The 25,593-nt window shown below is 42.2% G+C and overlaps 1 protein-coding gene across 2 annotated transcripts in view; it reads right to left on the reverse strand.

Annotated features, from left to right (window-relative positions):
* CD44 (CD44 molecule (Indian blood group)) overlaps positions 1-23,655 on the reverse strand; it is a 104,174-nt gene extending 80,519 nt beyond the window's left edge. For both annotated transcript variants that reach the window (XM_045016591.1, XM_045016590.1), the window contains exons 1-2: positions 23,578-23,655; positions 19,260-19,359 (exon numbers count right to left, since the gene is read on the reverse strand). In XM_045016591.1, coding sequence (XP_044872526.1) covers positions 19,260-19,359; positions 23,578-23,583 — 106 coding nt within the window. In that variant the 5' untranslated portion in view covers positions 23,584-23,655. The remainder of the gene's footprint in view (positions 1-19,259; positions 19,360-23,577) is intronic.
* Between the last annotated feature and the right edge of the window lie 1,938 nt (positions 23,656-25,593).

Raw genomic sequence — 25,593 nt, forward strand, 5'->3', positions numbered from 1 at the left:
TGAGGTGAGCAAAACATAATCACTAATGTTGACACTAGAACAGGGGTCTGCGACCTTTGGCACGTGTGACAAAGGTGGCACGTGAGCCAATTTTTGATGGCACACGGGGCAGGCTGAGCCGCTCAGCCCGCCGCTGCTCTGGGGGTTCCCACTGCTGGCCCCTGGCCAGCCGGGGTCCCGCCGCCGGTCCCACTCAGCATCCGCTGCTGGCCTGTGGAAGGAACCCCAGGCTGGCAGCGGGCCGTGACCCCAGCTGGCAGGAACCGGCAGCTGAAACCCCAGAGCAGCGGCGGGCTGAGCCGCTCAGCCCGCTGCCGCTCTGGGGTTTCCACCACCGGCTCCTGCCAGCCGGGGTCCCACCGCCAGTCCCACTTAGTGCCCACTGCTGGCCTGGGGTTCCTTCCCCCAGGTGGCAACGGGCTGAGACTCCATCTGGCAGGAGCTGGTGGCCAAGCCCCAGAGCGGTGGAGGGCTGAGCTGCTCAGCCCGCCGCCGCTCTGGGGTTCCCGCTGCTGGCCCCTTGCCAGCCAGGGTCCTACTCAGCACCCGCTGCTGGCCTGGGAGAAGGAACCTCAGGCTGGCAGCGGGCTGAGACCCCGTCTGGCAGGAGCCAGTGGCCTAAACCCCAGAGCGGGGTGGGCTGAGCCACTCAGCCTGCCACTGCTCTGGAGTTCCCGCTGCTGGCCCCTTGCCAGCTGGGGTCCCGCAGCCGGTCCCACTCAGCACCCACTGCTGGCCTGGGTGAAGGAACCCCAGGCTGGCAGTGGGCTGAGACCCCGGCTGGCAGGAGCCAGCGGCTGAAACCCCAGAGGGGGGCTGGCGGAGACGCTCAGCCCACCCCTGAAACTCCAGAGCAGGGCAGGCTGACCCACTCAGCCTGCTGCCGCTCTGGGGTTCTGGCTCCTGGCTCCTTGCCAGCCGGGGTCCCCGCCGCAGTGCAGGCCCCCTGCCAGACAGGGTCCAGGCCTCCGGCCCTGCTCAGCCCTACCAGCCTCTAGCTCCACTCACCTCAGCTGCCGATCCGGCATTCCAGCCGCTGACCTCCTGCCAGCCAGTTATCAACTGATAACTCAGAAGCCTGTGTGCAGCTTAAAGTATCTGAATACGTGCCACCAGACACTGGAAAACTCAGCAAGGAAAAGCAAGGGCAAGGATCACACTAAACTAATAAGATCTGCATTTTAAATAAAGCTTCTGAAACATTTTGAAAACCTTGTTTACTTTACATATAACAGTAGTTTGGTTATATATTATAGACTTATAGAGAGGCCTTCTAAAAAACGTTAAAATGTATTACCGGCACGTGAAGCCTTAAATTAGAGTGTATACAGGAAGACTCGGCACAGCACTGCTGAAAGGTTGCCGACCCCCTGCACTAGAAAAACCCAAAGGTGTGAGGAAAGAAACATCATTGTAATCCCAAAGGTAGAATAAGGGAGATCACATTTGTTGGTGTTAATTACATGCAGTCCCAGTGAAGATATTTACATGAAACTAGAGTGGGGTGAATAACTGGGAAGGAATGGAGCGGGGGGGAGGAAGGCGGGCACAAAATATGTCAGTGCTTGTTTGAACTTTAAAACAAATCCTCTTTTACTGTGTTTGCACCACTTTCCATGCAAATCATAAGTTGATCGCATGAGAAACCAGAGTTATGCTCATTCAGTCAGATAAGCGAATCATGCCATGTGAGACATGTGATCCACATGTCCAGTTAAAGTGGCACAGATTATGAATTCCAAATACTTGCAGAGTGCTTCGAGTTGATGAGACTAAGAATTATTTGCAGTAATTTGGCATAATAATTTTTAAAAAATCATGATCTGATAATGGATAATTTGCAAACTAGAATCAATAGAATAAATTAGTTACTACATCTTTTTCTCCCAGTATTACATGAAACTCTAATAACCATTCTCCCTGTTTTAAACTGAATTAATTGGAAAGTTTATTAAGGAAAACCAGGCAATGCTCAACAGTAAAAAAATAAAAAATAAAATAAAAAGCATCTGTTGACTTTAACATTAGAGCTGTTTTACCACAAATAACAACAAAGGAAACCACAAGAAGCTTTTTAAACATTCTGAAAACCAGCAAATTAACATAGACTCACACAACATTAAGGTAACAACTATACTGAGCATAGGCACCGACTCCATGTGATGGAAAAAAATTAGTGGGTTCTCAGCACCCACCAGCAGCCCCATCTATCAGCCCTCCTCTCCCACAACGCCTCCCACCTGCCAGTGATCAGCTGTTCAGCAGGAGGCACTTGGGGGGGAGAGGGAGGAGTGGGCCAGCATGAGCAGGAAGAGAAGGGGAGGGGGTGGAACGGGGCAGGAAGAAGTGGGGTGGAGCAGGGGCAGGAAGAGGCGAGATGGAGCAGGGGCAAGAAGAGGTGGGGGTGGGGACTTGGGGGAAGGAGTGAAGTGGGGGCAGAGCCTGGGGCTGAGCGGGGGTCAAGCACCCCCCGAGAACTCAGGAAGTCGGTGCCTCTGATACTAAGTAGAGCAAGACTTCTTAGACTTCGCCCGACAAAGGAAGACATGCCAAAAGACAAGCAACCCATTCCGACCTCCTACTAACAAGTAATGGCAGGAAGAGAGAGAATCCCCCAAAACAGTAGATCTATTTTAAGATTTTTCATTCCAAACACAGTTTGTCCACCATGGATAGACTAATTCTCTCTCTCCTATTTTCAAGTGTCTGGAAAATAAAGACAAAATCAAAACTCATTTTGTACCATTTTCTTGTAATCTACTACAGAATTATCCACTGAAATTGAATCTGGTTGTTTTGCTTCATCTGCTCAGTGATCTAATTTAGTTGCCAAAGGATCAATTGGAGCACCCAAGTTCACAATTGGAAGCCCTGACTTAGGGCCTGCTACAGCTCTCATAGAAGTCACCAAATGATTTCATTGAGAGCTGGATTGAACTGCCAAGTTGAATAATTAGATTCAGCATTGTATTTGTTGGGTGTGAGAGATACACTCCAGATTCCGATCCAAACATTCCAGAAGTTGAAGTGTGTTGGGGTCTGGAGTTCTTGTGAATTTTCACCCTTATGGATTTTTTTTAATATGAGGAAAAAAATTCACTTCAGAATCAAATAATCATTTATCATTCAAAAATATTAAATTGTATACTAAACTATCTATGCCATTAGGGTTTATGATCCTACTAGAATCAAAATATAATTTATTCTTCTCTGTTGTATAATATTGTACCACTGGCCTGCTGAATTATGTGTTGTGGTCAGGAGATTCAGAGGTGTCAGAGGCAGAATACTAGGTTGAATGTGCCATTGATATAGGTATGGTGACATCTGAATTCCTGTCTCGTACAGTATACACAGGAGGAATAAGCATGGCTTTATTTGTGTACTTGAGAAGCTACAAGTCCAATAAATTACTGGATCAATTTATGGCCAGGCACCTCAGCCCTGCAACCTTTAATGGTTTAAAGCCTGGCTTCCCAGAAATGAATGTTATCAAAACCTGAGGAAGGGAAAAAATATCACCTTGATACTGTCTTAAAATGAGAAACAAGCAAGTTATCAGCAAGTCTTTAAAAAACATTTTCCGCCTCACTGTTACTTTTGTTCCTTCAAAGCTTGAGACGTAAAACCACTACCTTTCTTCTTACCAAAACAATTACCCTTCTTTCCATGCGTGCACCGATTTGTTACTATAAGGTTGCTCAAGACCACAGATCTTTGCAAGCTTGTTTATTACCCCACAGATACTCAAGACTGCTGGGTTGCACAAACTGGTTTGTTATTGTGAGAATACTGACTTTAGCACTGGGCTACCTACGCAGTTTTCTTTTTGTGGGGTTGCTTGTGAACTATGGTATACTCACCCTGATTTGTTATTGTAGGTTTTCTCAGACTTGCTGGCTTGTTATTAAAGGCTACTTATGAACGCTGGACTGTGCACACTGGGTTGTTATTGTAGGGACTCTCATGAGTATTATGTGGCTATGGGGTGCAGGATTCAGCTTGCATCAGCTCAGTTCTGATATGGAACTAAAGGGAATTGCCTAGCTAAGTCACTGGCCAGCAGCAGGCAGTTAGCTGTCTATGTAGCATAATGCTGAGAAGCTCTGCTTACTTTGAGTCCTCTGATTTGGGGAAATAAATTCTGCTAAACAATTTAGTAGTCTGGTTGTTGTTAACAACACATGTTACCAGGAATGGCAACTTTGCAGAGATCAGGAATGCTGGACATAGAAGACAAAATAAGCAAATGGGATACTGGAGGGAAGACAGCATTTTCCCAAGGCGCACATCATGGAAAAGATCAGAAGCCCCCTCATAGCGCAAGCTCACAGACAGTCTTAAAGGAGCCTGGGGAAAAGCTAAGATTCATTTCCAGATGTACCTACAAGCCCTTGCAGTCACAAAAATGAAGCCTGGGCTGAAAGTCAAGCTGCTTCTCACCACAACAAGCCAAGATATTTGAGGTGCTGAGTCATGTGAACATGTGAATTTGGGGAAGGAAACAGTGATATTTCTTTAGGACAACTGGAAGCACACTGCATAGCACTTAAAAATGAAACTTATGAAATACACATTTCAATGTTGCCTGCTGATGGAGCATGAAACTAACTATAGAAGTGCTTAAAAACAAGCTTGGTTTTCAGAAGCCTAAAAGACTTGATTTGAATTCAGCTGGACTTAAAATTATAGAAAGTCACAGTAAAAGACATTATAGAGTAAAGAAACTCACATAATGTGTATTAGCTCCGTTTGATGAATAAAGGCCTCATCCAGAGTTCACTGAGGTCAGTGGAAAAATTCTTATGGGACCCTACAGCAATACACCAGATGTACACCAAAATCACCAGATGTACAGCAGTACAGGTTTGCTGTAGTAGTATAGAGCCCCGTCACACCCTCTGCCCATCTACAATATGCAGGAATCATTATACAATTTGGGTGGGTTTTTTTAATTTTTTAAAATATTGGAAAAGTTAATAAAGTTTAAGTTAAATTGACTTCTTACCAACTGAAAGGGAAATTAAGTCAAGATTTTCAGCTAATGTGGAAGTGAAAAAAGAGAACTAAGACTGATGCAATCCATGTTTTAAACATGGATCAAAGTAATCAGGAATTGCTGTAGTAACAAAGTGCTACCCTCCCTGACTCTTCATATCCTCAAGAATCTCTAGGATGACAATATTCTGCTTAAATGTTGGGAAATGCTTGTCCATGAAGGACATTGGCATTGAAATATCCAGGAAAACACAGGAAATTTTGTTTTGGCCATGTCCAAATGTAAACAAACACTGAAACTATTGCAAGAGTATGTACTATTTGCTTCAAAGATAGGAATCAGCAAACGGAGAACCACTGTTATCCCTTGGAAGCACTAGGATCAACCAATTTCATCTAAAAACAATGAAGAGTCCTTGTGACACCTTAGAGACTAACAAATGTATTTGGGCATAAGCTTTCGTGGGCTAGAACTCACTTCATCAGATGCATGGAGTGGAAAATACAGTAGGCAGGTATAAATATACAGCACATGAAAAGATGGAAGTTGCCTTACCAAGTTGCGAGTCAGTGCTAACAAGGCCAATTCAGTTAGGGAGGATGTGGCCCATTCCCAATAGTTGACAAGAAGGGGTGAGTATCTGTTGAAAACGGGCCACTGTTAGCACCATGACTGAATTGGCCTTGTTAAAAAAAAGTAATTTTCCCTCTGTTGATACTCACCCCTTCTTCTCAACTGTTAAATAATGAAATAGATTAGCTGAATCAGGAATAAAAACCCTTCATTAAGAAAATCACCAGATGTTAATAAACCTACATGTAGCAATCCTCAGCTACAGAGCAACATACCATCAGAGTGGCAAATCACCAGCAGCACTCTTATTCCAAATACAAATGTGTGATTACTGTATGTATCATTCTTAAGCTTGTTTCTTCTTAATTCTTGTTTCACAGAATGAGTGTTGCAAGAAAATTCAACCCCAACCACTGATAGGGGTTCCTGAATGCTAACCATTGACAGAAATGTTAGTTCAGAATGGTCAATGGGCAAACAAAGTACTTGATCTTGGACCATCCATTATTATAACGTGCATTTAGTGAGTGCTAACAATGTGCTCAATGCAGTACAAAAGATAAGCTGAGATCAAGAGACCAGAGTTCAAATGAGACAAAAAATGGGTTTCATATACTGAGGGAGCAGAAGGTGGGGGGGTTTTTGCTCAAAGCAAACTGGTCCTCCTGATAGGCTATTGCAAACAAGGTGTGTTTTCAGTAGAGATTTGAAGGAAGAGAGGATTATCACTTGGAAGGTGAGGAGAGGGAAGTAAAGGAGGATGAAATAGGAAAAAAGCATGAAGTTAAAAGTAAGTCAAGGAAGAGAGTCGTTAGGTGAGAGGTTTAGACGGACTCAAGAGATTTGGGGGGGAAGGAGGAACTGAGCAGAGCGCAGTCAGACAGTTACAAAGAGCTTCAAAGGTGAGGACAAGAAGTTTCACGTTGATGCTGAAGGGGAGAGAAAGTCAGTGAAGGAGTCTGAAAAGGGAAGTGACGAGATCCTGTCATGGTCTTGCAAAGCAAGGGCAAGTTCTTCACAGAAACTAGAGACATCTTGTCGGAACTACATAAACAGCTAATCCAGAGTACAACAATCAATCCAGAGGATCCAAGATCAGTAACTGTAGATAGGAAAGATTTGTCTATCCACCAGGAAATGGCATATGTTGAAAGTCTGTCTCAGACAAAAGCTTGTCTCTTTCACCAACGGAAGTTGGTCCAATAAAAGATATTACCTCACCAACCCCACCTTGTCTCACCTTGGCATAGTCATGTGTTACCATGGTTATTGTTGTTTGTAGGGGGCTCTTTGTCTTGAGTATATTCCTTTCTCTTGGTAAAAAAAAAAAAAAGGTGTTGTTCAGGGGTTAATGAATCATCTTGCAGAAGTTCAACCTGAACTTCCTGTGTGAGTCAGTCGGTAGATGAGAGTGTGCCGCAATGCTGATAAACTGAGCTTAATCTGAACTCCCACAGTGTGAGTGATAAAGTCTGTTAATTTAGCTGGCTGATATTGCTAACATTTCAAGTGCTGGTCTGCAACCAGTAGCTTGTAATTGTAAGGTTGCTTCTGAATGTCGGCTTGCACTTCCCTTGCTTTTGAAAAATGTTTTCCTTACATTGGTGGGCACTTACTCACCCGAGGGTTGCATAATCAGGCCAAGGATAGGTTATATAGATCTATTTAATATAGATCTTTTTCCTGGATTCCTTCCTAGTTTGAATTTTTTTAAGACACCACATTCCAGAAAACATCCCTGGCCCTATGTGCTATTGTTGACTTCTACAGCATTAGGAGGAGGTTTGCTCATGGCATCCTCAAATTTCTGAAACAGCTGCTATATGAATTCATAACTGTTGTCCCTCATGAAAACAGGCAAAAGAAGTAGGTCAAGTGGATAAAGCACTAGACTGGGACTCAGGAGACCTGAGTCCTATTCCTGGCTCTGACACTGGCCTGCTGGGTGACGTTGGGCAAGTCACTTCCCCTCTCTGTGACTCTGTCTCCCCACCTGTAAAACGGGGATCATGATACTGATCTGCTTTGTGAAGTATTTTGAGTCCTACTGATAGAAAGCCATTATATAGAGAGAGAGCACGAGAGAGAGAGAAAGAAAGAGTGAGAGAGAGAGCTAGGTATTATGATGTGCCATCCTTCAGCAGTTTAATTCATTTGCTTCTCATTGTCTAGGCTCATCTGTGTTGTGTTACATAATGATATGCGTATACTTAAATGATGAAATTCCAAGCTCCTTGGTACTTTATTCACCTACAGCATGGTCCCCACCCTGCTATTGTGTCAGAGTTTCCCTTCTAGCTCAAATGATGTAATAGTTACACAGAACCACCTATAGTGCTAGAAAAAAAGAGAAAACATCCAAATGCTGACTCCAGACTGGATCATCTCAGCAGTTGCATCATATACTCCAGCCATTTCTGAGCAGACATCATATTGTGTCTGTTGACAAAGTACAGGCATCTGAGTTTTTCCTTCAGATGTATAGTTCCAGGGAGGGTTGAGACAGGTGTAGCTAAGTACAGATCATGCACATCTTAGTGTACAGTTTACATTTTCTGGGTGTAATAGGATATACTGAGGGTGTGTTAGTTCACCATCAGCTCTTTTATTAGCACACTGCTAGAGCTCTCCAGCCCATTTACCTTGGGAGATATGGTTAGATGACATCTATTTGGCAATATCAGCAAATATTGTTGTATGAAATTAATATTAACTTATCCCAAGTGTGTGCCCACTTAGCAGCCGCTGGGAAAGCCGCTCTTGCTTATATTCTATATTGACAGGCACTGTAATAATGTATAAGTAGACAGAAAGATGGATTCCAGTTTCTGAATTGCTTGCACAGTGAGGGGAGGTTGCTCTGAGATGCAATGGTTTGCAAAAGAAGAGATGCTGTGCTTGAAGATCATTGGGATTGCCACTAGATCGTGGCAGCACAATGCTCCATCGTAGTACATGTATGTACGGTCCACTCTCAACGACAATTACCACTACAGCATTGACTCCAAGTGAATACTCGTTGAACATAACAAAGACTTTGTTCAAAAAGGAAACCCCAACCCCCTGTGGTATGAACTATATAGGTAAAACTGTACTCTCAGTCAAAGGTTAATAGAGAACAAGACTACTAATGAGACAGCTGCAAACTGGACACAGTCTCTCTCACTCTGTTATAAGCATATTGAATGTGGACAACCTCTAAGTCCTGGAGCATGCCTCTTCATGGATGGAAGGGGAGCAGGCCTTCTGCCTCAATCCATATACTGAATCATTCCAGACTAAAAAAAGAGAATGGCCTGCTACATTCAGTAGCCCTGGGATGCTGTGAAGAGACTTAATAGCAGTGTTACTCAACTTGTGGCCCAACAGCTGCATGTGTCTCTGTAGGGCCCTCCATGCAGCTCTCCTGGAATTCTTAAATATGTGTGGCATTCCTCTGACTGCCTGGTCTTTCTTGCCCTGGCAGACAGAGACATTTCATTAGTACCATTCTCATGAAATCACTGGGAGCCAGGATCCCAGAATGACATTGGTATGGTTAAAAAACACAGGGACGCAAGTCAGAGCTACATGGACAGGGTGGCTGAAATTAAAAGGAACAGAAATATTTGTTGTGAGGGACAAAAATATAGTCCAGAACTAGAACATATTTGCTCCTGTAAAGTTTCCTTTCATTCAAGTGTCCCCCAAGGCCTATTTCTTGAGAGCAATTGGTGAGCTAGATTTTTATTTCTTCTGAAGATGACCAGAGTACTGACCAAATTTAGATAAATTGGATTTAACCCTCTGGTAACTATTTAGACAGATAGGAACCTACAGAGTCTAGCAGATTGCTTCAGCCAGATACCAGGGAGAGGGAAAATGAACAAAAGAGGAAAACCTAATGAAGATGATGGAAATAAGAAATGTAAAGGAAGCAGACTTCTGGGATCATCACATACAAAGCAATTGGTTAAACGGAATACCAACTGCACCTGCAAGTTACTCTGAAGAAGCAATGGAAGTTAAAGATAGATGTTTCCACAAACTGAGACTAATGAGGCCCGTGCAATGGTGGTTTGCAGTCTAGGAGGGACAAGGTTTTCAATTTTTAATCTGCTTCGGGAGGCATGGATATTTCAATGTCATTTACCCATGAAAATCCATGAGTACCAAACAATATAAGTAGCTGCTACATAGTAACATTCTAGGAATTATCCTCTGGACTACAATGAAAAATAAAAAACCATAAATGATTAAAAATATTATTTTAAATCAATTTTAAGACTGATTTTTTTAACATCAATTTGGGGCAAAGGTTTGGGTCCACTCTTATTTTGTTCAAATAGTTTTGAACATCCCTAGTTAAGAAAAATGACAAATCTGAATCAAAACCTTGGATCTGAACACTTTTAGGAAACTGCAACCTGGGTCCACTTCTGCTTAAGAAAAATCAAATGATAGCGAATGGTAATAGCTGAAAGGTTTTAGGATTATGTGCAGGTATCATTTATGCAATGAAACAGGAAATTGGACAGCAATGTCAACAGAAGGGACAAAAGCTTCATTCAAAGTGTGGTTTCATACAAATTTGCTGCAGAGGAAATTAATCTGAATTGACTTCACAATCTATATAGTCTCTTTCCCTGTTAAAATATTTTCTTTATTCCTATAATTACAATTCATGCATAAGAAACATTAATGAATGGTGAATAAGAAAAACAGTTATTGAAAATTTGAAGAAGCTTCAGCAAAACACAGGAACATTAAAGTACTCTATATATTCCATAACTGGCCAGGTAAATCACGAGAAAGGGAAGAGACAGAAAAATTAACAGTAGCTATCTAATGGGAAGAGGATGAGAAGGAATAGAAAAGTGAGTGAAAGTGAAATGGGAAAGGAAGATGAAAGGGAAAGGCAACCAAGCCACACCTTCGCTGTGTTCACTGTTAATGAATTGTTTCCCTCTACAGGTTGCATAATGACACTTTCCCTTGAACCCACCCTGTTAACTATTCATATTCCCAATATGGCAACTTCATCTAGTAGGTGGAGGCCTGGAATGTGAGTCAGGAGACTTAGGCTCTGTTCCTGACTGACACTAAGGCTGTGGCTACACTTAGCACTTCAAAGCGCTGCCACGGCAGCGCTTTGAAGCGCTAAGTGTAGTCAAAGCACCAGCGCTGGGAGAGAGCTCTCCCAGCGCTGTCCGTACTCCACCTCCCTGTGGGGAATAACGGACAGCGCTGTGAGCCACGCTCCCAGCGCTGGGGCTTTGACCACACTGGCGCTTTGCAGCGCCGCAATTTGCAGCGCTGGAGAGGGTGTGTTTTCACACCCTGCTGCAGCGCTGCAAATTTGTAAGTGTAGCCAAGCTACACTTGAGAGTTGCAGCGCTGGGAGTTACAGCGCTGGTCGTACAGCTGTGTAGGGAAAGCACTGGTGTGTGGCCACACTCACAGCTACCAGCGCTGCAGTGTGGCCACATTTACAGCATTTGCAGCGCTGTTGGGACTGATGCATTATGGGCAGCTATCCCAGCGTTCAAGTGGCAGCAACGTGCTTTTCAAAAGAGGGGCGTGGGATGTAGTGTGACAGGGAGCGGGGGAGAGAGAGAGAGTGGATTTTTGGAGCCGACACTGTGTATCAGCTCCCTGCCTTGCAAAATCAGAAAATTTTCCCAACCCCTTACTCTTAACTGCAAACAGCCTGCAGACCAGATAAGCAGCTGCTCCAACGGACTCCCTTTTTCCGCCCCGCCCCCGCTGTTTCTCTCGTCAAAAGCAAACACTCAAAAGCAAACAGATTGATCACAGCAAACAGGAGCTGTGTTTGTTTTTTAGATAAGCAGCTCCCGGAGCCCCGAGGTCACAACAAAACAAAGAGAGGCTGCATAACAAAACAAAGAGTAATTTAGTTAAAAGCATTCTGGGATATCTCCTAATACCCTGGAGGCCAATAACAGCGCTGGTGTGTGGCCACACCTGACGAGCAGCGCTGCATCACCAGCGCTGCACTCGTTACACCTCAAGCAGACTAGGTGTACGGCCAGCGCTGCAGCCAGGGAGTTGCAGCGCTGGATGTGCCTTGCAGGTGTGGACAGTTACTAAGTTGCAGCGCTGGAAAGCCTCCACCAGCGCTGCAACTCTCAAGTGTAGCCAAGCCCTAAGTCGCCATGTCACTTCACATCTCTGTAACCACAATGTTCCCATTGGCAAATGATGGCTATTAATGCTTACCCATCTGTGTAAAGTGCTTTGAGATCTGCAGATGAAAAGCCCTAAACATTATCATTACATTCACAAAAAGGATATCAGGGTTCTATTCAATTACAGGCATCCCCAAGTGCCTGGAAATATCTCACTGCTGAATGGGAATACACTGTAGGAACGTACTTAGCACATCTACCCACACATGCCACACCCTATTGATTTAAAGGCACCCATCCAATAACACAAAAATACTCCATGGAAATCCAGTACCAAGAATGCATTTCCCATTGGGGTCCACTCAGTCAGCAGCTCCCCAAAGTGAAACCTATACCCGTCTCCCAAAACAGGCACTTGACAGTAATTTATTCTGCATCTGAGGCAATTTTAATATTTACAAAACCAGACATTAATGGTGTAGTTCAGTGGTTCTCAACCTTTCCAGACTACTGTAAACCTTTCAGGAGTTTGAAGCCTGAGCCCTGCCACCCGGGGCTGAAGCATGTAATTTAGCTTAACAGGCCCCCCCTGCAGCATGGGGCCATAGACAATTGCCCTGTTTTCCACTCCCTAACGTCAGCCTGCACTTGCAACGCCCCCCTCCCTCTCAAAAAAACTTCCCACAACCTTCCCAGGTTGAGAAACACTGATCTTGATGAGTTGGCATACCCCCTGGAAGACCTCTGCATACCCACCAGGGGTACACACACCTCTGGTTGAGAACCACTAGTGTAGTTGACCACCACTGTTCAATATTCTTTTCCAAGTCAGCTGTCCGCGTGCACCACAGTGGAATCCTCTTATATACCCATCATAAGCTGCTTTTCGAACAGCTTTATTTGCAGCAACAGATATGGAAGTTTTACCACAGCTTGATATTATTTTTGCAAACACACAGCACAGTGTATTAGTGTGCAACAGTGGTTTGGTAGTGCATGGAGTTCCAATGATCACAGAGATTCCAAGCCCACTGAGATGAATTCTGTCATGAGTAAAAAAAAAAAAGCCAACCTATATACTTTCCAGCTGTGGATATATTAAAAATTCAGGTCTTCCCTGTGATTTTTACTTTGAATTAGTGTGATTGCTTCAGCTTCAGTGTGAATAATTAAATGATACCCGCCCTTTAACTTGTTTTAATCCCATCTTTTTTGCTTTGTGACACAGCGGATAAAAAATGTTGTACACAAATAAGTTGCATTGCATTGTACAACATAACTGGCGTTGTAATGCAGGCTGATTGGAAAACCCCAGGGATATGATCTGCATCTCTTGGGTGCATAAGAGAGTTCAATTCCCTTGTTAATACTACCCACAGACTCTAAATACTGATGCAAACATCATTAGAAGGGAAACCAAGTCATGGAACTACACATCGACCAAATGTATTGGAATTAGCTGGAGTTTCAATTTGAGAGAGAAGCTCCTCTAAGAAACCCCCTTCTCTTTGTCATTTCTTGTTACTCTTCTCTGATTCATTCATATGCGGAAATTCCCCTTTCGTGCTTTGGGTGGGGTCAGCTCCAGCACAGGAAAATCACAGCCAGCTGCTACTGTTATAGCTGATACCACTGCAGGGGAGATGGTTTGTGGTTTGAAGGGTAAGGAACTGACAAGCACTTAGATTTGACACTCACTGCTTTGCTACCGGGATTGTAACAACAGCCACGGTAGCCATTATGAATTAGATACCAATTTAATGGAGGCAGTAAGGCTTTCTTTGCAGGGATTATTGCTTCTTTATGAGTGACAGGCAATTGTGATTTAACAGCCCAGTGAACTGCTGGATTTGCCTGAGAAATGATTATCAATTATACCAAAAAGACTGGTGATGTCAATTGCCAATAATCCATAAAGAATGGCCTGAAAACCACCAAATGTATTAGGGAAGAAGGATGGTTTTGTGATTAAAGGCAAAAAAATTAGTGGACAGGAGATGAGTTATACCAGGTACTAATGATGGCCCCTTTTAAAACAGGGAGCTAGTGATGAAAAACTCCATATCCTCTCTCCAATTCCCATTAATAATCCAACCCTGACTTTCAAGATGAAATTTAAACTTCAGTGGATCTAGAGTGACCAGATAGCAACTGTAAAAAAACGGGAGGGGGTGGAGGGTAATAGGCGCCTATATAAGAAAAATTCCCCGAAAAGCATGACTGTTCCTTTAAAAATGGGACATCTGGTCACCCTAAGTGGATCTACTACATGAATTCCAGTGTTAAAACTGACACGAGTATTTGATTAAGGCTAGTAGTATGTTCTTGTTTACTAACTGGCGTTAAGAGATTTGTAGCGCTTATATCTGAACTATTTTTCAGACCGGCAGCACTGATCTTTGAAAATTGTGGGCTATTGTTGCCATTAAAGGCACTATACAGATAATGTTACTGCTTGATCAAAGCCACAATAGGGAACTTCACTGTTTCTTGTATCCAATCCAAACTTTGACTGGTATTGATTTGTCGGGCCAATGCACTGTTGCATTCTTTTTCAATTTAGGTAAGAATATTACAGCGGGCAGTGCCTGTTCCATTATTATCCTCTCTGTCAAATTACATTACACAGTAGACAATTATGAAAATTCGATTATACTCTGTATTTTGAAAGGATCATTCACTCTCACAGCCAGAAACACCAAATATACAAGAGTACAGTAGTTGGAATGGAAAAGGGCTGCTAAAAAACTGTCAGAATCCCCCAGAGTCCTTGTCCCTTTAGATTCCATCTTTTTCAAAATCATGGGCATCACTTCTCTGATGACGATTTCTTTTCCCCACCTCTGTTTAGTCTGCCTCTTTCTCTGATGTTTCCTGAAGCTTAATATGTTCAAAACTAAACTATGTTTCTATCAAACCATCTCTTCTCTGGCAACAACACTACCATTTTCTACTACCTAATTTTTGTCTGTGAATCTGCTCATATCCAGACCTTCACCAAATCCTCTACAGCAGGGGTGGCCAAACTGTGCCTGAGAAGGAGCCAGAATTTACCAATGTACATTGCCAAAGAGTCACAATAATACATCAGGAGCCCCTCCATCAGCTCCCCCCTGCCCCCGCTCCCAGCACCTCCTGCCCACTGGCAGCCCCACTGATCAGCACCTTCCCCTCCCAGCACCTGTGGCAGAGCCAGCAGTTGAGAAATAAGCACCCCTGGCACATTGGAAAGTTGGTTCCTATAGTTCCAGCCCCAGAGTTGGTGCCTATACAAGGAGCTGCATATTAACTTCTGAAGAGCCACATGTGGCTCCAGAGCCACAGGTTGGCCACCCCTGCTCTACAGTGTCTACAAAATTTATTTATTTCTCTTTAACCCTACTGTCAAATCTGTAGACTATACTCTAGCTATATCCCAGCTGTATTACTGAAACCTCTCTTCTCTCTGGACTCTACTTCTCATCCCTCTTATCCATCTTATTTTACTGCATTTCTGACAACAGCTTCCCAATTCTTCTACCTCCCCATTAGTTTCCTCTATTCTTCCCATATAAATAAATGTCAGACTTCTCTTCTCATTCAAATAGCTCCATACCTGCACCCTATCTCTCGGTCCATAGTCACCTTTTACAATACTCCTTACATGTCATCCAAGCGTCCCTCTTGACTACTCCCTTCATCTCCTTTTCACCTTCTTGGTGTCTTCCATGCTTCCCTTTAAATTTGAAACAACTTTGCAGTTATCCAAGTAAGGACAACAACCCACTTCCCTTTTCTCCTTGAAAATAGGCCCGAGAACTGATCTGTTCCACAAAGCAATCTCGCTGGAATGGCAGCACGACAGCCTACACCTTAGCGTTCTGTAGGGTCTCTAAGCTCTTCTGGCACAAGGATTATGAGCATTGTTTGGCAACTCTAACTACTGAAGAACTCTGTGTCCATTTGTGGTGCAATATAAATAGCAGCAGAAATAATAATAATAATGTTTCAAGTCCAGGTCCTTAAGAGTGCAGGGCATAGTGCCACAGGCGAAGACATATCTCAGATATGGTTCTGATCCTTCAGTTAATCTTAGCTGAAATGATGAGTTGCTTCAACAACACTACATGTAACAACACACCATGTGTGTAAGAGAGCTTAGCTTAAAGGGTTTTCAGCACTGTGATGCCATTCTCTCCCACCCCCAGCTGCCCTCATTTAAGCCTCACTCCCGCTCCCTTGGTATATCCGCAACTGCGGTCTGTTGGCTTGGCACAGAGAGCCTAAGGGCAGATTTGTACCCTTTCCATTAAACGACAATGGCAGCTCAAGACAATCTTTATTAAAATCTAGTTACTGAGAGCTTTGGGAGACTAGCCAAGGTATACAATGTTACATCCTTCCTGAAATAAACTAGCACAATGGGCTTGTTTGAATTGTTTTATGTACAGTTTTGCATTAGAGTTATATAGCCTAAATGGCAGGTAGGATCCCTTTCTCTCTTTGACTGATTGATAAATTATAGTATCCCTTTCTTTTCACCTCCTCTTGTGGTGCAACTTTAACCACCACTTCTATGCAGATGGGCATTCTGCCTCTCTCTCTCTCAATGACATTCCCAGCTCTCCTTTTTCTTTGCATCTTAGATCTCTGGTACCACTCCATCTTCTTCCAGTTTAGGGTCATATTGTGTCACCATTCACACTTATGCTACCCAACTAGATGCAAAGAGTTTGGAGGCAATTGGCTTATATAGGTTTTGTGGTGGGGGTGGAGGGAGTCTCCAGATAGGATGTCCTCTTACCTACCTCCTGGGCTCTAGAATTGGGCTCTAATCTGAAGACAGCAATCGGTGTCCATTGATCCTGATCTTTCCATTAGCTACCATGTTTGCAGGCCCCATGCCTTGACTCTAAGAGCTTGTCTACACTTAAGAGTTGACGCAGATTATGGTAATTTAAAGTGCAACAGTTTTTCCTGAATAACTCCATGTGCGGAGTTGTTCCAGAATAAAAGTATCCATTCATGGAGTTAATTGGGATTTCTTAAGCAGGAACAACTTCGTTTAAACAAGTCCTAACTCTGCTTAAATATTAATCATTGTCATCATCACTTCCCAACTGAATGAGTGAAACCTACCCAGCCTGCAACTGACACCTGGTAAGCAAACTAGAGTATCAGAGATCGGTTTGAACCAAAATTTGAGATTCAAACATTTCCAAACTTTAGAAGAATTCAAAATTGGGACCAAATCTGAATTTTGCACTTCAGGTCCTTTCTTTTAAATATGTTCCAAATATAACTGCTAGTATTTTGTGATGTACTGTAAGAAGGATGCTATAAAAAAATCGGCTGCAGTTTTAAAATCATTAATGACTACAAAGGCAGGTTGGAATGCACTGCATACCAAGTAAAATATACTGTAGCTATAAACTAATACCCTGCTAAGCCTCTAAGGAAACTTTCCTGTGGGGCATACGTGAAGCTTGACGTGTTTCCTAACTGCACTGAGGACTAGATTATGGGGTTTTCTTCTCTCTCTCTCTCTCACAGAAAAAAGTGTTATCCCCAGAGTAAGTGCAGATTGTGTTTATTTATGGCACTTTTGGCAGTTCATAAAAGGATACATTAATTGAGCATAGGATAACCAAATCATCTTAATCATTATACAGTATATACACATGCTAAATCAAAGTCGAAGTTCTAGCCACACCTCAGATATACCTCAGACAAGCCTCCAGTCTTTCTACCTGAGCCTAAATGAATTATCCAAGTCTTTGATTTTAGTATGAAATGTACACTTAGTATAACAGGAAAAATATTTCAGAAGGCAATGCATAAGGCTTCTCCGGCTATCACTGATGTGTCTGGAATTGTTCATTCTGACACACCCATTCACTGATCTGCACAACTGGAGCCATTTATTGGTGCTCGAGTAAACAAGAGGTAAACATAAAAGCACCGAGGTGACAGTGTCTATGACAAATGGATTTTGTTAGATTACCAAGAACTGGCTAGTAGAAAACCAAGGTGGAAGGATAATTGTTTCCCTCCAAACTAACTCAAGGCAATTTCTGTTACAATGGGACTCTGTTAAAGGAACAGCTATTTCCCCCAAACACAGTTGTGCCTGCACCACCTCAAATTTTAAGGTCATTTTGTCTTCCTGGGCATCTGATTTTCAGATTTTTAAAAATGGAGTGCTTTTATTTCTGAAAGAAGTTATTTATTCTGGTATTGGTAGTCACACTATAAAAGTATACAAAAGCGGCTTGCTCATCTCCATCAAACTCCTTTGTTTGCTCCAAACCCTCCCCAGTTAACCCCAAAAGAAAGCTTTAGAGATAGGTCAGAAAAAAGCACCATGGACATAAAACCCCTTCCAGATTTCAGTCACAGTTCATAGCAGTTAAGTTTCTTTTCAGCATGCCTGTCCTAGTTTTTGCATCCCAACCCGGTATTCATTAGCCTTTAGTTCAGCTTGCGTGAACCTAATAATACAGCTATTGTATGCCAGGAGGGTTGGGTTCCCCCCCACCAACTGTCTGCTTTACAACATTGGTATAGCAAAATAAATAAATAACAGCAGTTTCTACAGTTTAATTTAGAACAGTTCTGCTGAAGATCAGTTGCCTATGGTACTTCAGTTCTTAGTTTAAACTTAATTTTGATTAACTACAGTTAACTTCTCAAGTTTTTGTAGCTGTGCTTAACATACACTCTTTTTTCTTGCATGTAAAAAGAAAAACAGCACAAGTATAATTTGGTATGATTTTCACTGGAAAATAACTTACAGATAATAAAACTTTACTCAAAAATGCGCTAGTGTGAGAAGCAGGCTGGTTGGCTAGCAGCTGCTGTCTGAAGCATAACTTATTAGCAAACTTTAGACTTTTCATTCATACACTACTTACGTGTCTCTGCTAGACAAAGCTGCAGCAAGCATAATCCAAAAGTTGCACACAACAAGAACCTGCTCATTGTTTCTTCAGCGTTACTTTGCCAAAACTAAGGAGATCCTTGAAGGGTGCACAAATGAAAAAAGCCTACTTCAGCCTGCAATCAATGAGCTCTGAAGTTTGCTGCAGTTTTTATTCTAAAGAAATTGAAGCAGTGACATAACAGGGAGGGGGAGCTGAACCAAAAGTCACACCCATGCCGAAACAAAACTAGACAGAGCAAGAGGAGGGGGTGAGGGGAAGCTACTGAGTAAGCAGCTCCGGCAGGGTTTTAAAGAGGCACCAAAACTTTTACTCATGAGTATAATATTACTGCTTCTTCGTTGGAAAGTTTCTGCAACATCTCACGAGTTAGCTGACTGACTTATCAGCATCCACTCCCTTAGCCTGTTTAAAAACCTCTTTATTATAAGAGGCAGGAGAACATAAAATATCTGAGTTTTAGAAACCCACCCAAACATCCACAACTCTCCGAACATTTCTAAATGACATTTTTCTCTTTCCATTTTCTCTCCCTCATTTTCCAGTGAATTTAGCACTGCTGAAAAAGCACTAGAGTGACAGCACAGGGGTATGGTGTCCAGGTGAAGCACAGGTAGATTAGATTTCCTTCACACTTACCTTCTGCCAACATGCTTCTGTTCTGATCTGGAGAGACCACCACTGCAGTAAGTATGAGCGTACAGCTCACTCTCCATGGCCCATTCAATTCGTGGCCTCTCTGCAGACATCACCAACAAGAGAAGTAAATAGTGCCAGTTATAATGGTGGGTTGTTTTGTGTCAGAGACATCAGACACTCACTGGGAGCTGGGTTGAAACCAATGATTCCTTATTTTTATGGTGTAAGGGGGAAGGACTTTATTACCAAAAGAAATGGAAGAGTCAGTGAAAGTATGACACTTTCTATTTTCTATATGTGCATATACTCATTGCAGTGTGGGGTTTTATGTTAATTTAATGCGGTTGAAAGGTGCCAATGAATGTTTATGCAAGAGAGGGTACAACATGGGCACTGAACGTGTAAGCTACCACCATCCTGCCCTCTCCTGTTCATGCTGCACAGTCCAGCCATAGCTCCATCACCCATCTGATGTGTTATAGTGGTGGCTCACATGAAGTAGACATCACTTTACTCGGCACTGGGCAGAGACCACAATGACCATTACACATCAACCTTTAACAGCAAGGAGATGGCAATGGCTTTCAGTCACTTTTGATAATATTTGAGTGTAGGGGACTGGACTAGAAGACCTCCCGAGCTCCCTTCCTGTCCTACAATTCTATGATTGATCAGAGCTAGATTTCAGTGAGCAACCTAGAGATTAAAGTTTCTATATCATTTTACTATTGATACTGTTGAACCATCTGTTACACACATTAAAGATCTTTTATATACATTTTTAGTTTTGCATAAGACAAACAATGGAAAAGTACAGAGCACAGGTTCTCCCAGCCACAGGCACTAAATCTTTACAGAACAAAGGAAATTTCAGGACTTTCTCTTTTTAATGTGATTTGGGAAACAACACACTGTGTTTCAGGATGTGCCTGTAAAACTTAGCAGGAGACCCAGTGCTTTCACATACAGGGGAACAGCAAGTTCTCAATTGGCAAATAGAGGAGGGTTCAAGGACACTCTTAAATAGTCTCCAAAGGAAAGTGATGGAAGGTCCCAATCTGGGGCACCTTTCAAACTAGATTGGACAAATCCCTAGGAAATGTATTACAAAGCACTGGATTAGGCCAGGATGGTGAGAGACAATGAAACTGGATCATCTAATAGGTCTTTCGATTATCTAATTCCATTATATGAAATAGAAAATCCAGAGTGAAGTTAGGTTCTGGGAGTATTCACAATGCAGACATAATGAATCTACTGAGAGCAGTGACTGCTTTTGTAAACATTTCTAATAAAACAAACGAAAAGATGGCTAGCTGCCCCTTCCTCAGCTAGCCCCAATTTTAGCAACAGCTCTAGAATATCTAATGGGACATGGTCAAAATGGAAGCCTTTCCTCATATCATGCAGAGTTTTGTTTCTTATGGATCTTACAACTTCAAAGTTATACTTTAAACATATTTCACTGTGTGGATATATTGATTTCTCTTTGTTTAGGCATGTTTTCTAATTTTGTAATCATTCCCGTGGCTCTTCTCTGAGCACTCTCCAATTTATCAACATCCTTTTTGAATGGGGACACCAGAACTGGTCACAGTATTCCAGCAGAGGTTGCACTAGTATCAAATGCAGAGGTAAAATAACCTCTCTGCTCCTTATTGTTTCAAAAGAAAATGTGTATTGTTCATAGGCTTATAGCCTATTGTGAGTGTATTCTATCCTGTATTTCTCCACTTGCAAAGCTAGACTGCCTTTGGCCTATGGGCCAGATTATCAAAGGTTTAGGTGTTCTAGGATATAGACACCTAGTGGGATTTTCAAAAATTTGGCCCTATGTGTCTAAATTGGACTTCACTCATTGGAAGGAAAACATATAACTAATTTTGTAAAAACTCTAAAAAACTACATGAAACAGCTGTTTTTATACATAAAACATCATTGTTTTAAGGCCCAACCAGAGTTAGAAACAAAAAGCCAGCTCTTCGGCTGCTGTAAAATGGAGAGTTCCATTGACTTCATAGAAACTATGCCAATTTACAGTGGTTGAGGATCTTTCTCAAAAGCCTTTTCCCCCTGGAAATGGGAATTCTTGGCTTTCTATTGGAATAAAGCTTCCACTTCTAGCCTCTGTGGGTCCCAAGACAACAGATCTCAAACCCATCACTCATCTAGGACTGAATATTGTCTATCCTGCCGCTCGGAATAGCGTAATTTTGGGGAAAATTCCACACTGGGGTGGGGTTTGGTTGGAAAATATTTCTTTGGTAGATTGTTGTATGGGACTGTACAGGGATTTGGAATGTTATAAGTAGTCCAGGTGCATAGATGGATTAGTGCATAGTTCAAGAGAGGCAGTCAGAGGTACATGATAAATGCAATTTATCACATGGATGTCACCTCATGTGATAAACTGCAGAGCCAGGTGATAAATTGCATTTAGTATGTACTTTTTTCCACCTCACCTGCCCTCTGCCCACTAATTCATCTCCCTGGGACTTATTCTAACATTCCAAACTATTAAGCAGCTTCAAACAGTTGCTGTTAAACAATACCTGGCACTAAACTATTTCCTTCTTTTCCACCCAAATGTGGAATTTCTCCCCCCAAAATACATTGGCCTGAGGCATAGGTTGATCACAATTTAGCTCAGATTTAGGGTTCACAATGCTAGAGGGCTAGAAAAGGGAGCTTTATGACATCGGCGAAACGAATTGCCTACCGTTTTAGTGGAACATGCAGCACTTGTGTTTAACCTGAGACAGCACCATGACATAGGCACATAAAAACCCTGGGCCAGATCCTCAACTGATATAAATCAGTATAATGCCATTGACTTCGATGGCACTTCACTGATTTACCAGAATTGAGAATTTGGTCCCATGAAATTATTAGGTACCAAAAGGATATTTCTATATGCAAATATTAGAGGTTTCTAAAATATATTTCTTAGAATTTTTTTACTCTCTCTCTCCTCTGTACAGCTGGATTCATGGCACTAAAAGAACTTGGCTACAAAGACAGAAAAACATCAAAAAATGACACAAGTAAAAATGTTAAACTCTCTCAAACTTTTCTAAAATGGTTTTTCTGTAAAACATCTGGAATATGGTATAGAATGCAAAATGGTACCAAGTACTATAGAAGTTTTACTATTCATTCAAGTACCTGAATAATTCATTCTTTGTTTCATCATTCATAGTAATGTAGCCATCACCAATTCATGCTGATAAAACCATTAGTATGGATTCTGCATATATTTTTGACCTCCAGTAAAACTGTGTATGTGACTTACAGCAGTATAAAAAAGATATGTGCACTGGGATCCTCTTATAGAGTGAAATTCTGGTCCCATTGTAGTCAATGGCAAAAATCCCATTGACTTCAATGGGGCCAGGATTTTACCATGGTATTTGTGTTTATATGCATATAAGGATGTATATCTTAATGTGTATATTACAGTTTGTCAAATAAAAATCAAAGTGGACTTTATTTATGGGAAATAATTTCCCCATGAAACAAATGTTTGCAACAAAAAAATTCTTTTCTGTTAAAAAAATAGAGATTTTGTTGAAAAAAATGAAATTTTGAAAGCCAAAAATTTTTCAGTTTTAACATAAAATTTTCCACTTAGCACCAAAACCTAAAAATATTTCAAAGAAAAAATATTTATTCCCACAAAAAATGTCAACAAAAATAATTTCCCAACCACACACACACACGGTGTAGATGCACAATAGAACCCTCTTTGAGTAATCCTGAATACAGTGAAACTTTATTCAAAGTAGAATAATAACATTGTTTAAGTGGGTTGCAGTGCAAAATTTTTAACTGAACCTTAGCTTACGGTAAGATGTCCTGTGATTCAGAGTAAGATGGTTTCATTTTCAAAACCTTTTTTTACCCTTACCTATAATCACAGGGGGGTGTGCACTGGGATCCTCTGTTTAATCTGTTTTGCTTCTCTGTTCCCACTCTGAAATCTTGTTTGCTAAATTTCAGCCTAGCTTTAATTGTCATGGCTAATCCTGAAACAAGGTTTTATAATGGAAATGGTCCTAAAGTTTCATTGTAGCAAACACTGCTGGAGTACACCTTTCCTTGGGCTCCAGGAGCTGACAGGGAGGGGATAACAGAGTCTGCTTTTTTGGCTTGAGGGCAAAGCACTCTCTTTGGAAGCTGGGCATCCGATTCTACTCTCATCAACCTTTTGTTCCCAGATGTAATTTACAGCCCGTGTCCTGCACAGAATTAGGAAGATGAACAATGCCCTCCCTCCCCCCAGTTTACTTCTAAAAAGAAAAGCAACCTAGAATGGTACCTTCATGTTCAGCCTCCTCAGCTCTCAGTCTGCGTTGCTGCTTTGCCTCAGTTCTCTCAACCACGAGTTAGAACAGAGCAAAGACCACAATGGTCTCAGATATTCAAATTTATTGTCAAGGACACTTTACAACGCCCATCTACTTTAGAACACGTGCCTCCACCAGTTTCCTTAAGCTAATGTTTAATCAAAGCATTTGGTCCCTGGCCAGCCCATATAGCCTGAAGCACTGCACAGAGAAGTAGTCAGATTGCCCATCCCCCTTTATAATCTCCCCACCATCTACCGCTTCCTACATGTGTGTTTGAGACAGGGGTGCATAGTGGGAGATCCACACAGAGCACACAAGAGATGCAGTCACAAGCCAGATGTGTGTGCATAGGCATATTGAATGCATTAGTTATTAACCGAGCCAACATTATGTGGAGTTTTGGGGGAAGGGGAGGAATAAGCTCTCTCTATAGGTAGTTGGAATCATTCCCTCTGCCACCTCAGGAAAGCCTGATGTGGAGTAATGAGAACCTGAAAATGTATGTCTCAGGGTATAAGCTGCCACAATCCTCTTGTCTCTCTTTCCTTTCCAGCTTAGTAATAGGTAGAACATGCACATATGGGTCTCTCTCTCTCTCTCTCTTTCAATGTGTCTTATTCTGTCGCTCTTCTCTCTCTCCTTCCCTCTGTACCTTTACTTCCCTTCTATTCCTCTCCTCTGAGACCTTCCTCTCTCCCTCATCCACAGTCTATCCAGCCCTCACCCATTTACCTCCCCTTCATTCTTCCTCCCCCTCATCCCCCGCATCTCATACTCTTTCCCTGATCCCAGACCTCTCTGTCCTGTCTCTCATCTCATCTACCCTTCCTCCTTTGTGGCACTGTGTATTTGAATGGTTGGGCCAAACTTACGCAGTCCTAGCACAACGTGTGAGCCAAACAAATGCACACATTCCTGCTGCATGAGTAAAACTCTATATTTGCATATGCAAAATGCTAGCTGCATGTGCAAATAGGTGTTTTTTGTCCTCAGTTGCCCAGTATGGGCCTGATCCAAAGCCCTTGGAAGTCAAAGGGAGTCTTTCCATTGATTTAAATGGGATTTGGATCAGGCCAGATGTTCATCCAGGTTTTGGGGCAAATGTGGGGTTTTGTCCAGTCACATGCATTGTACATGGCTCATCTGTTGCATGAACATTTTTCTTTGTCTGTGTGGGAATAGGGGTGGCATTGCATGGTCAGATTCAGAGCCAGTGATAAATACAAAATATGTTACTACTTTAAAAAAGTAGAAGCCAAAATCATGTTGGATTCATCTCTGTGACAGTTACTGTTTGCACAGTAACATGCTGGATGTGTGCTGCCCCTGTTATTGATACAGCAACATTTGTGCTATATACCAAACAAAAACACGCAAGAATGAATTTTCAAGTACTTCCTTTCCATTAACAAACAACCTATTAAACCATACATAGTCTGTATATAAACAGGCACAATAGCAGTTTGGCTGCCAACCTGTATCTAACAATCAGTATGTCACCCCCGTGCAGAGTAAATATGAATGAAAAGCATGATATTTATAGAGACCATTAAAGGCATGTTTGTTTTCAGTGACCATAAGAACATAAGAAAGGCCGTACCGGGTCAGACCAAAGGTCCATCTAGCCCAGTATCCGTCTACCGACAGTGGCCAATGCCAGGTGCCCCAGAGGGAGTGAATCTAACAGGCAATGATCAAGTGATCTCTCTCCTGCCATCCATCTCCATCCTCTGACGAACAGAGGCTAGGGACACCATTCTTACCCATTCTGGCTAATAGCCATTTATGGACTTAGCCACCATGAATTTATCCAGTCCCCTTTTAAACATTGTTATAGTCCTAGCCTTCACAACCTCCTCAGGTAAGGAGTTCCACAAGTTGACTGTGCGCTGCGTGAAGAAGAACTTCCTTTTATTTGTTTTAAACCTGCTGCCTATTAATTTCATTTGGTGACCCCTAGTTCTTGTATTATGGGAATAAGTAAA

This window comes from Mauremys mutica, chromosome 4 (genome assembly GCF_020497125.1).
Source record: "Mauremys mutica isolate MM-2020 ecotype Southern chromosome 4, ASM2049712v1, whole genome shotgun sequence".
Classification (NCBI taxonomy): domain Eukaryota; kingdom Metazoa; phylum Chordata; order Testudines; family Geoemydidae; genus Mauremys; species Mauremys mutica.